The 13825-nt window shown below is 42.5% G+C and overlaps 1 protein-coding gene across 1 annotated transcript in view; it reads right to left on the bottom strand.

Moving 5' to 3' along the window:
* Positions 1 to 13825, bottom strand: part of LOC124037065 (ephrin type-B receptor 1-like) — a 173257-nt gene that overhangs the window by 31960 nt on the left and 127472 nt on the right. The window contains exons 6-9 of the mRNA XM_046351699.1: positions 12138 to 12262; positions 6440 to 6602; positions 3895 to 4003; positions 3034 to 3098 (exon numbers count right to left, since the gene is read on the bottom strand). Of these exons, the coding sequence (XP_046207655.1) occupies positions 3034 to 3098; positions 3895 to 4003; positions 6440 to 6602; positions 12138 to 12262 (462 nt within the window). The remainder of the gene's footprint in view (positions 1 to 3033; positions 3099 to 3894; positions 4004 to 6439; positions 6603 to 12137; positions 12263 to 13825) is intronic.

Below are 13825 nucleotides of genomic sequence, written 5' to 3'. Positions count from 1 at the left end.
TCCATTTAGGGTACTTGGTTAAATATGGATCTGTCAGATTTCTACCTCTTTCCACATGTATTCTACAATACAAAATAAAATAATAATGGTACTTTCAAAGTTAAGGACAATCAGAAAAGTTAACTTGGAACCATCTATTATGTGGCCTATTGTATTTGAGAGATCAAGGGCTTGGTTCTCAATTGAATGGGGCTCATGCTGACAAAATTGCTTTGAACCAATAGGCGACTCAGGTTTAATAGACAATTAAGTGAATCCACACAATATCAAATTAGAGGATTTACTAAGGCGCTGAGAAAATGGGGACAAAGAGAACCAGCTCACCAGTGGTGGTCGGTGCCGTTTAAGACGAGTAAGGACGATTATTTATGACCATGGATTTATTTCTATTGCAGCATATTGGATGATCGTCATTCATATTCCTTTCACCCAGCTCAATATAACATTGATAAGTTTAGGCTACTAGATGATATAAAAATGTTCCCTATACCCATGATGAGGTTGCTACAACCTAGACTATGAATGAAAGTTTGCAGGTGCACAGGTCGAGAGGTGCACAGGTCGAGAGAAATTTGAGTAATCAAGATGACAGACATTGACACGTTCAATACTGCCTTGCACATTCTTGAATAAACACATAAGCGGTCTGTGACCAGGGAAAAAAACTTTCCAAGCCAAATCTTCATATCATAACCGGTACACCCAGCCTACATAAAATAAATTTGTTAAAAACTAATCAACTATCGTCTTTCTTTCTCTTTGAGTCAACTACTCACCAGCTGTAGCTTTCAGAACTAGATTCATTCTTTGATTCTTTGATTGGGTGGACAACATGTCAGTTCATGCTGCAAAATGTGCAAATTTACTGGAAACCTGGTGTTATACGGTCCAAATTGCTTTGTGGTTTGAGGAGAACACTTGTACTTTGTGAAGGTGGAGATGAGTGGCCGAGACGCCGTCGGAAAAGGCAGAGATGAGTGGCCAAGTCTGAGGCGCCCGTGGACAACAGTGGATGCATCAATTCTGGCTACAAGTTTAAGCCTAAAGACAATCGCATAATGTCATTACAATACATGTAGGTGTTTTATAGCAGATGTCTTTTTCCACTCGTCAAATTGCGGGTGCACAGTGCACTGTTAGGGTTTGGATGCTGAAATGAATTTGTTAGTGGACGAATGTGCACGGGTAAATGATTGTTTGACAATCATTAAAATGCATAGCCGGCATGTCCATAAGGCTAGGGGAAGCTAAGCTTTCCCAAAAGTAAATTGAATTAAATTGCCAAATGATATAGCTTAATTAGCGTACTCCTGTCTATACAGAAATAGCCTACATAAAATAATTTAAAATAGGCTACTACACCAGAAAGCATGATTTGGTCACAGATGATCATTACCTTCATATAAAAAGCGGTGTATTGTTTTAAATCGCATAGCCTACATTCGGAAGGGCCCGCAATTTGGGCAGCGCCAGTTGCAAACACCGAAGATATGTTGTGACTTCAGTGAAAAGCAGAGACACACAGCCAGGCATATCGTTATATTTAAAAATACAATCAGGGAAAAAGTATTTGGAAAGCTAATGGCTATTTCTGTAAAGAGATGACAATGAAAAGACTCCAATCTGTCTTTTAGTTATCAAAATTCTTAACTTAATTGAGTGAACAGTAGCCTATCTTATTGGCACCAGCGGAGAACATCGGCCATATCCCCAGTTTGTGTGCATATTCACTGTCATTGGGTCATTGCCACTTTGGTTTGTTTTTGGACAATCTTTTCCTCCTCTAGGTTAGATGGACGTCATATTGTATTTGTGTCTCCCCTTTTCGTTGGCCAATTATATGGATCAGACAACAACGTTTTTATTGATCTGTTTGTCAGTGTCAGCAGAGTAGGCTACAGTGTAATTTTATACAAAAACATTGTATAACATGTTTTTGTGCGTGCACTTGAGTGTCCTGTGCTAGTAAGAAATGAAATCTATTTTCAACCCTGTTTATATGAAGCCCTACCTGCACATGGTCCAAATATTTTCACGCCACGTGCAGATTCTATTTAAATAGCAAACAGTTAAATAGGTCACACTTTATCTGTATGGTATTGTATCTGTAGATGCTCTACAGATGGTCATACTATTGTATATTTTATTTCATCCTGTGGCACCATCTTTTTATGGATGGAGGAGAGAAATAATAGATGCATTTCTAAACACTTTCCACAACTGATCTGAGTGCTTCGAAGGTCTATGAAACAGCATGACAGTGTAATGCTGTTAATCCCAATACAGAGCAAGAAGGAGACGGAGAGGAGATGTCAGAGGGAGGACAAAATCGCCAAGACATCTTGTTTTTACTCTTGCTCCCTTGACAAACAAGGAAGCCGAATGAAACCAATCATTTTGTGATTCAGGAATACCTGATTAGGAAAAAGGATGTCCTGATATAAAATAGATGGTTTAATTATAACCTGTCATTTGACTGTAAGCACAGGGCTGTTGGCTACACAGGATCGAATGTTCTTGATGGCAATGTACACCGTACTGCTCCAACAGAGAGAGAAGAGGAGTAGGTGAACAGGGCAGTAAAGACTCTGGGGAAATTCACCTTTAATTAGTCCGGATACAGAATACATGGCAACAGACTGATCTGTGAAAGGTCAGGGCCGTGTAGGCCGTGTAGGCACTGATTGGCAGAGTGTTATCCAATATCGATCATTTCAGCTGTAAAACTCTGGAACATGTGCATGCTTTAACCCCTGTTCCCTGACTACTGGTCTGGTTCAGAACCCACGGTATGTAGAAGAACTCACACTAACTCAACCAAGTGTAAATAAAAAAATACATGTTGAACTGACGTCTCTGCCCAATTGGTCTGATGGAGTCACTAGTAGGAGAGTGTGTGGTGGGAGTGAGAGGTTCAGTGGGGTGAGTGTGTGTGTGTGTGTGTGTGTGTGTGTGTGTGTGTGTGTGTGTGTGTGTGTGTGTGTGTGTGTGTGTGTGTGGGATGGATGGATGGAATGAGAGCTGTATGCTCACCTCTGCCTGTACTGCAGTGCTGCAGTTTGTCGCTGTATATAGTCTCCTTCATGTACGCTCTCTTCCTGCAGCAAAGAATCAGCAAAAGACAGTAATGTAACTATATTTGACAATATAACTGCACCGTATTAAAGCTAAAATCCTTCATTGAAACAACAACAAAGTTGTCATCCGCCTCTGATTTGTTAAAAAGCTGATGGGTGGGGCCTGGAGAACTGTAACTACTCTTATATTCATACACAGACCTATGGATGCAAAGACCGATATCAAAATGATAGTTTTAACCGTGTTTTGAGGCTATGCAGTGTTTGTTTACATTTACATGGTTTACAAAGATTGGAGTAAAACAAGATTCTATTTTGGGTTCTGACGGGACACGACAGTTTAATTAAGCCCATGAGGTATTTATAGGTTATGTTCTTCAAGAGTCAATATTATTAATATATATATATATTATCCAAAATTGGATGTATCAACTACGGATTATATCTTTAAACATTGAATTCCTGAGAGGCATACAGTAATGGTTGAACATATCCCTTGTAAACACCAGGTATGCACAGTGACTATAGTAGTAGCATCTTCATTTGATCACTTTTGTTACTGAGAATTTTCCTGTGTGGCAGGAAATGCAGAATAGCTTTTTGATTTACATGAATTCACTGAAAACCTGCACTAACACATGGTTATATTAACAGTGTTGCACTTTCCATGTAGCCTACTTTTGCACAGTTAATAGCCTAACCACTGATCAAGCAGCATTGTGGACTAATATAAAAATTCAAATCCTGTTGTTGCAGGATGATTTTGCTACATCAATACTGGTCAAATCAAGATCCTACATCTGTAAATGCTTGTTACCTGCTGCAGACGATGGAGATGGCCACCAAGGACACCAGGAAGACCACTCCTGCAGCCGCTGAGCCTGCAATCAGAGGCAGCTGCTCCCTTAGCTCTGATTTATACTCATCTGCACACCACACACAGACAGACAGAGAAAGCGAGAGAGAGAGAGTTGAGGGTGACATAACAGATAAGGGAGGGGAGAAGAGAAGAGAGGAAAGGAGAGAAGCCTTTACTAGCTCTGTGTGACTGTGGGGAATACAAGGACGTGTGGGTTAGTATCTGTGCAGACAGTCTCTCAGAGTTGACGCGTTGCTTCCTGACACAGCTAATCCCCTAACACACTCAATAGGAATCAGAGGAACGCTTGCTAATCTCATCACAAATGTTGTATTACGTATCAGAGGGAGACTTGAGAAGTGAACAGAAACATTCATATCTATGGATCGGATTTAAAAGTGTAGCTGTTCTGTCAATTCCATCTGAAACATACATTCTCCAGTGTTGATCTATAGTCATTCATATGTCAATGCATGTTGTGTTTTGAAAGAACAGCATCGCTTTTCATATTCTGCTGATATCATATGCAGGGTTCTCCCCAAAGAATGTAAGAGTGGTGCTGCGTCACCTTGTGGACGGCTGTGCCACTATGTAAAAAATAATATATAATTAAAAGAAAAACACGTTTTAACTTTATTTGTTATCATTCATGCTCTAGATTGCAGGAAATGGGGATTACATGTGTTAAAAACACACAAGGCTCTGAGTTCAAAAGAGCACCGCCCCCCGAAGAGATCACTCCCATGGTCGTACTCAGCAGTACCACCTTGTTAAAAAAAAACCTGGGGAGAATCCTGATATGGGTTATAGTTGTATAATATTTTGTGGGTGCAGAATTTGCATGAAAGTCTTATTTTTGTTAACTTTTTATTGGGTTATTGTCTCTGACCATGACCGGAAAACTTTTCGAAGATTGATGACTCAACTATTTGGCGGGAAACGGATGCTGCTGCAACACCAAGTCTTCCGCAGGCACTGCTGCTAAACATCCCCGGTAATAAGCTACTCCACACTGTGAGCAGGCAGGGGCTCTCTGTTGGCTGTTTTCCTACACTACATTATGCAGCTGTGCCACTCACTATGGCTAACACCTCAAGTGTGCCATTTCCTAAAACAAATGGAAGTAGTCAGACGGTAGGGGTAGAAAACCCTGAACAGTAACTCACAGCCTTCTCTATCTCTTGAAACAAGTAGCCTACCTACTCTCAACTCAGAGAGCAGAGGCAGGGGCAGGGGATGGGTCCCCATTGTTTACGGGCTACTCTGTTTGCACCTCTGGAGCTCTCCACTTATATGCCACAGCCAGTGACCTTTGACCCTGCCCACCTGCATCTCATCAGGTCATCTGGGGCAGCAGGTAGCCTAGTGGTTAGAGTGTTGTGCCAGTAACCGAAAGGTTAATATATCAAATCCCTGAGCTGACAAATTCCAAATCTGCCGTTCTGCCCCTGAACAAGGAAGTTAACCCACTGTTCCTAGGACGTCATTGTAAATAAAAATTTGTTCTTAAACTGACTTGCCTAATTAAATAAAGGTTCAATAAAAAGTCTGTCCAATGGGACCAGGACAAATCTCAGTCTTCAGCAAGCATTGGCAGAGTGATGAGCATAAACCTCTGCCCTGCACATAGTGTTAGGGCGTCACTGACCTATGTACTGTAAGTGCACTCTACTAGGATAGGGCACTTTATGTCTGGTTGTACTGTTAGCTTGTATTTAAAAAATAAAAATAAATTAACCTTTATTTAACTAGGCAAGTTAGTTAAGAACAAATTCTTATTTTCAATGACAGCCTAGGAATAGTTCAGGGGCAGAACAACAGATTAAAAAACTGTCCTTGTCAGCTCAAGGATTTGAACTTGCAACTTCCAGTCACTAGTCCAACACTCTAACCACTAGGCTACCTGCCATATGCAACTATCTGATAGCCATTACAACCATAGGCCTTAAGATGGCCGCCGGCCATTGTTGTTGTTGTTGTTATTATTATTGTTATGCAACCTAAGATGGCGGACAGTTTCAACTATATCTAAAGCGGCACCTCTATCGGAGTCCACCACCAATAGGTGGCGCTCTTTTTCAGTAGGAAACACTTTAATCCGGACGCAGGATAGTTTTGGAATATGTACTGAATGTTAAAAAGAAATCATAATATCAAGGGAATATGTGTTTTATGAAATATATTCACCATCTGCTCTGCGTCGACACATCTGTATTGCAGTAATACCCAGTTAGCAGGGAAATGTTTGAATTTACTACTATATTCAACCTCCCACACCAAGTCCACAGACACAAAGACCCACATGGCATGATTGTGTCACCCACCCACACACACACACACACACACACACACACACACACACACACACACACACACACACACACACACACACACACACACACACACACACACACACACACACACACACACACACACACACACACACACACACACACACACACACACACACACACACACACACACACACACACACAGCACCTACCATCTGTCAGGGTTTGGAAGAACTGCTTGCTGCTGTATTTGCCGAAGCCTGCCACCGTCCTGGCACGGACCTGTACCATGTACATGATGCCTGGCCTCAGGCCCTCCACACGGGCAGTGTTGGTCTGGCTGCGCACCATGGTCGAATTCAACTCAGTGTGGTCCTGTAACAGACAGGGAGATATGGAAAAAGAGGAGAACGAGATAGATAATATTACATTTGCTCATCACACAGGCCCTGAAGCCTTCAGGCGGTGGAGTGAAGTAACACACCTCAAGTCAACCCATTATCCCATTTCAGACAGTACATAATAACCTGTGGACTTAGATAACATCGTTTCCTTGGTCCCTTTTCCTCTTTAGGTTTGTGTATAAGTTTATAATGGATGGTGGATTTCCACATCGGCCTCCACTGTTGCACTCTTTATATAGCCATAGAGGGGCTTGGATTAGGCCAATGGGAATTAGGCTTTTCACATACACAAAGTATGTCATTTGAAAAATATTTTAATTGGGCCACATAAAACCAGAAATAGGGACAAGGATCAATACGTGGGAGGTGTTGAGAGAGAAAAAAGAGTTCCAAACAACATCCCCACATTAGATATTTCCTCTATCATGCTGCAGAATATTGGTAACTGATCCTGGTTTTAGAATCCATGCATAGAGCTATTCATCATCAACCATCACCTGGAGTTAACACACACTTATCTCCTTTCAGATCACCGGCTCATCTCAGCCCACCTTTTCACTGGCATTGTGTGTGCTCAGAGAGCGCATGGCATTTGCTTTTTCTTTCTCTGTTTGCTTTCATCTCTCTCTGTCTGTCTATCTCCACAGACTCTTCCCTCGGTGGAGGGATGAGAGCAAACAGGCGCAGGAGGTGGAAGAACACTGAGACGTGTTCAGGTTAGCCTACGACCAGAATGAAGGGATATAGGAAAAAGAGCTTGTGGGAGATTTGGAGAGCATACATCTCTTTGTGTACTGTACACAAAGAGTGAGTGTATATACCACCGGCGGCTGGTGGCATCTTAATTGGGAAGGAAGGGCTCGAATGGAATAAATGGAATGGTATCAAACACATGCTTTCCATGTGGTTAATACCATTTCATTTACTCCATTGCAGCCATTACAAGGAGTTGTCCTCTCCTCAGCAGCCTCCTGTGGTATGTACATTCTTCTCTCTAACCTGGCCAAGATAGGCAGCACCAAGTCATTGCACAATTACAGAGAGACAACTTTAAAAACTACAAGCAATCTAGTAAACACCATAGAATTCACAAGAGTATAACCAAATCATAAAACAGCTAATTAAAAAAAGCATGTTCAGTGTTTAGCATGTGTTTAGTAAGTGTTTAGTGAGAATGTGACTTGGTATTTGTATTTCAGGCTAGGTCTGCTGGTGTACATAAAAACTTGACACATTTTGCCTGCTACTTTCAGTATCTATTCCATAGTGGTACTTGATAACAGGAAAAGTGTGTGCATACACAGCAGAAACACAAACACAGCCGACCCACAGAGACACAGCCAGGAAGGGAGAGCTCTCCTCAGCTAATGGAGGCTCTGACCTTTCTCTATCAGAAGATAAACACTGAGCCGAAATGAGATGCAACTGAAACCCCGAAAGATAGCTGCTCCTTACAGATGTAGGATCATAATTTCATTACTCTATTGTTGCTGAGAATTTATCTGCACTCCAGGAAGTGCAAACTTGTAGTGTATTTAAGGTTTTAAAAGGCTTTTAAAGTTTGACATTTACACTTTAAAATGTCAGACTTGATTTACCCTAACGGAAAATCTATCAACTCCTTCAAAAAATAAATCCATTAATTATAATCCACATAACAATTTACATTCCCTGTTGCTGCAGGATTATTTTCCTGCTGTAGCAAACTGGCTTAAATTAAAATCCTACATCTGTACACTCTTAGAAAAAAAGGTGCTATCTAGAACCTAAAAGGGTTCTTCGGCTGTCCCCATAGGAAAACCTTTTGAAGAACCATTTTTGGTTCCAGGTAGAACCCTTTTGGTTTTGAACCCAAAAAGGTTCTACCTGAAACCAAAAGGTTATCCTATGCAGACAGCCGAAGAACTCTTTTGGAACTCATTTTTCTAAGAGTATAGCAATGCACTGCCTAAATGACAAGGTCCAGTGCAGAATTAGATACAGGGGACTTTGAATAATGCCTGGCTTTCCTTAAATGCCCAAGGCCACTTATCTCTCTTCCCCAGAAATGCCTGATTGCACCACCCTCCCAATCCCATCCCTCTGAAGCTCCAACCCACCCTACCCTTGACCTTATCCTCGCCTAGACTGGCCTCTTTAAAGATTTGGGAGGGATGGAGAGACTCCCAGAGCTGCGGAGGTGGACTGTGAACTGAACTCTCAACAGCCTTGCAGTGTTCAGCCTTGCAGTGTTCAGCCCTGCAGTGTTCTGTGGCACTTCAGTCAAAGCCGACGGATGAATATGCCTTGTTGCCTTGCCATTTCACTTTCAATAGCAGAATGCACCTTGCCTTCACGTCAATATTCTCACCGCTTATCATCACACCAGCTTTGATGCTCAGCAAGAAGGCCAAGATGGCATCCACTACCTCAACACAGGCTAGAAAGGGAATTCTCCTCACACAGGCAGAGAATGCGGAATGGAGTTTGTACTGGAGCATTACTTGGGGTAGGACTCTTCTCCTACATAATGGGATATTGTGACAGGGAGTGCTGACATTATCAGTGTGCTGTCCCATTGGGAAACCAACCGCTTCTTCATTGTCTGCACAGTCTAAAAAGAGCAAGAAAAGGAATAAGAGGAAGAGAAGAGAAAAAAAAACCTTTGGTAGAATAGAGATGACCTTATCTCTGCTTTCACTGGTCAATCGTTGCAATCCAGGCCCGATCCCCAATCTAAACCACCCCCAAAGCTCCAGACATTCTCTGGCGAGTGCAGCTGGGCGACTGGCATTTAAAACACAGAAACACTGGACGGGGGGTGGTGAAATTAGGAAGGGAATGGCAGGACAGGACTCAACATGTTACGCTGGCCCTCCATACACAATTATCTATTTCACCAGGTATGATCCCTATTCCAGGGCTGTTGTTTTTTAGTGAATATCAAAGATGTCTAATACTCCACTCAGCATCATGCGAGCTAGAGTGGGCGTCTTCAATGACTTCATGGGATCAAAACTTAAAAGGCTTCACTTTTAGTTGTGACCCATTTTCCTTTTGCCCAGACAGAGGTGAATAAAGCTATCACATTAGGCAAGTAGATCAAAGAGAATGGAAGTACAACAAAGTGCTCAGACCAGTATCCATGCAATTTGATCCAGGATTCTCTCCATTCTTCTCTGTGGGGGAGTCTAACCTGGTCCTGGGGTAATAGTAGAATTCGTTATTCTCCTTCCAAGCCAGGAACAGCTGAATCCCAGCGTGACGTGTGTGGAGCCATCTTTCTGAGGGTTTCAGTGAAACCAGCAGAAGTTTCAGGTTCTCTCTTCATCTCTACTTTGCAATATGACCGCGGTCCAGGCAAATATCCCTATTCATATCTTGACGATATTACTATTTTAACCCTGAGGAAATGATTGTGTTCAGCACTGTGTTGTGTCTTTGGAAACACTGTGGGAGTCTTGAAATGAAACCACCTCATCCTAAACCCGTGATTTTCACTCAGACTTCTGCTATGATGAAAAAGGTGTGTCTCTATACTGAAATATTACTACGGTCTCAGGACAGAAGAGAAATACAGAAACTGCCAAAGCTCTAGATAGCTTAGCGGATGGGGAGAGACACACACATGTATTTTTTCAACTAGGCAAGTCAGTCAACAAGAAATTCTTATTTTCAATGATGGCCTAGGAACAGTGGGTTAACTGGTCTAGGAACAGTGGGTTAACTGGTCTAGGAACAGTGGGTTAACTGGTCTAGGAACAGTGGGTTAACTGGTCTAGGAACAGTGGGTTAACTGGTCTAGGAACAGTGGTTAACTTAACTGGTCTAGGAACAGTGGGTTAACTGGTCTAGGAACAGTGGGTTAACTGGTCTAGGAACAGTGGGTTAACTGGTCTAGGAACAGTGGGTTAACTGGTCTAGGAACAGTGGGTTAACTGGTCTAGGAACAGTGGGTTAACTGGTCTAGGAACAGTGGGTTAACTGGTCTAGGAACAGTGGGTTAACTGGTCTAGGAACAGTGGGTTAACTGGTCTAGGAACAGTGGGTTAACTGTAGGAACAGTGGGTTAACTGTAGGAACAGTGGGTTAACTGGTCTAGGAACAGTGGGTTAACTGGTCTAGGAACAGTGGGTTAACTGGTCTAGGAACAGTGGGTTAACTGGTCTAGGAACAGTGGGTTAACTGGTCTAGGAACAGTGGGTTAACTGCCTTGTTCAGGGGCAGAACAACAGATTTTTACCTTGTCAGCTCGGGATTCGATCTTGCAACCTTTCAGTTACTAATCCAACATTCTATCCACTAGACTACCTTCCGCCCCACAGACAAAGGCAGACAGATGAAAACAATTGTGGTCCTGTCCATTAAAAGCTACAATGCTAAAATTGCTAGTTACTTTGAAGCAACTTAGCCGGTTCAAATAGGCCAGCTAGAGTGTTGCTAGCCTCCCTCTTCTCGTGCTGTCAGAACTGAACACAAAGTGCTTATTAATAACAGCCTCTCACAGAATCCCAAGACAACAACGAAGTCATCAGAGGACATAGAGGGTTTTGACCAAACTCTCTGAAAGAGCACATTTGACAGTTATGCTGGATGATAGACAATATTACAGTAACTGCAGGCTTTATGGGTGGACAGGACTGTAAACACAGTCTTTTCAATAAAAAACACCCTATCCATGAACTCCATAGGTATGACCATACTATTTCAGAGAGGAAAAGAAGAGAGCCAGAGAAGGATATTGACAGAAGACTGTAGAGGTGCAGCAGGTACAGAGGGAAAATGAAGAGGGAATGGACACAACAATGGAGAAGCACACTGTAAAACAGAGTGAGAGAAAGACCAAGAGGGAGTAGGGAACTATTGAGGAAACGGAGAGAGCCAGAGCGAGGCTAGGGCGATGGAGTTGATATAAGACCAGAGAGAGAATACAGGGCAGCCCTCTCTAAGCATAGGGGAAGCTGCATGTTTAGTACCTAATGATATAGAGCTGAGAGGCCGTGTGTGCTGCCTCTACTCAGGGGAGAATAGGCTGTGTGGAGGAGCCACGGGTTAGACAGGGCCAGCGGAAGGATCCAGCCTAAGAGAACACCTTTCACACAAATTAGGTCCAAGAACTGCAGTATCCTAGCAACCCAGTGCTCTGTGCTCATCTAAAGCAGACTCCAGTTAAACGCAATTAATGGACAATTATCAAGGTTGCTAAGGCAATCTCAGGCACACGCTTTCCAAGGCAACCGGGGGAATGACTCAAACAGGAGGGTAGAATCAAATTACACCAAACGTGTCAAGTGTAATGGCACATGAATATTGAGTCTGATGGGGAAAAGGATAAATAAAGGAATAAAGGCTAATATTCCCAACAAGCTTGGTAGACCAATACCAGCCCAGAATATTCACCCATCAGAGACAAGATTCTGGATATCTTTCCATTGAAAGTAAGGGAGATGCCCCTGGTAGACAATAATGATCTGCTCGTGTAATCTAGTTCTTATTACAAACATTGAACTTGAAAATACTGTCTTACCTTCTCGTGGTACCTCAGTTCATAGTCCAGGATGATTCCATTGGGCTGCTCTGGCTGTGGCCATGACAACGTGAAGCTCTTCATGGTGGAGCTAACCTGGTGCATGATGGGAACCATGGAGGGAGCTGAGGGAACAGACAAACATGAGGTAAGGTTAACTGCCTGGATACGTCCTTAGCATTCTTTAGTATAGGAACAGTCCCACTGTACATGTTTCATCAATGTTGTGAAATAAAGGTATTTTGTGCTGAAACTGTATGAAGCTTTGAATTGTGTTTTCCTTGATAGGAAGAAAACACATGCTTGACTGTAGAGTCACATTTCATTGAATGGCTTTCAAATCTCTTACGAAACACTACAGATGTATGATGTCTTCATACCATTCCTTTGAGCAGGACTGAGGTATGCTTGGTCATAGTATTTCTATTACAAAAATGATATGGCATTGAACTGAGCTCACTTTATAGCACATTTGATTTACAGAGAGCAATAAAGTTGAAATGCACATAACATGTTTAACAAATTAAAGTGCCTGTTCATTTCCTCCCTCTCTCCCTGCTACCACTCCAATGCCCCAGGCCACCATCTCCACCAACCCATCATCTTAACCCAGGGGAGGGATGGAGTGCACATCAGCAAGCCCTGCACCAGGGATGGAGAGTGGAGGAGTGTTGGACATTACCCTCAGAGCCAATATCACAGACACATTATTACTTAATGGTGTATCTGTTTGTATATGTTTTTCTTACAGCCCAGCAGTTCAATGTGACTGAGCCACCTTACTGCAGCAGCAGCAGGAGGATATGTTAGTATTGTTAGGTGGCTGTCTGTACACTGCTGCTCTGGATGATAGAAGCGTGGGGATAGTCGTCAGTCAGTGAGAGGATGCTCTCTGGCTCTCTCTTTCATGCACTGCTGCTCCAGCTTTGCGCCGCATTATGAATTACGCCGAGGTTGGCTAGGGGTGAGGCAGCAGCCTATTCAACTCAAGCAGACTATTTAATTCAATTCCTTTTTTACTTCCTTTTATTTGAAGATTTCATTTTTGGACTATGAGATATGAAATTGGCTAGATTTTAGGGAGTGAAAGTCTAGCTAAATGGATTGGAAAATCCTCAACACAAATGTTTAATATTTTTGGACCACTTGTATAATAAAGCGAGCACACAGGCCAAAGTCATAGGGTTTATGTTGAGCGGTGAACGGAACAGGCCAAACTATATTTGACAAGTAACGCTATATATATACTGAATATGTATGTGTGTGTGTGTGTGTGTGTGTGTGTGTGTGTGTGTGTGTGTGTGTGTGTGTGTGTGTGTGTGTGTGTGTGTGTGTGTCTCTCCTCTCGCCTCTCTTGTCTGTTGTCACAGACTTCAGCTGGCACTAGGCTGAGTGAATTAGGAGCCAAATCAGAGAGGAGGGAGAAAAAAACACTCAGTTCTCTAAGAAAATAAATCTGGTATGCTAGACTAGACCTCATGCTCAGGTCTGAACGGCTGTCTGAGTAATAGCCACAAAAACTCAAAGAAGCCATTTGACATTTTGTCACGTTCGTCGTATGGAGGAGACCAAGGCGCAGCGTAATGTGAATACATGATAGTTTTAATAAAGATAGACACTAAACAAACTGTACAAAATATCAAAACAACCGTGACGCTATGATACAAACGTGCAAACACAGGCAATAG

Source organism: Oncorhynchus gorbuscha, linkage group LG06 (genome assembly GCF_021184085.1).
Source record: "Oncorhynchus gorbuscha isolate QuinsamMale2020 ecotype Even-year linkage group LG06, OgorEven_v1.0, whole genome shotgun sequence".
Classification (NCBI taxonomy): Eukaryota; Metazoa; Chordata; class Actinopteri; order Salmoniformes; family Salmonidae; genus Oncorhynchus; species Oncorhynchus gorbuscha.
This window is presented reverse-complemented; position numbering and strand designations above follow the sequence as displayed.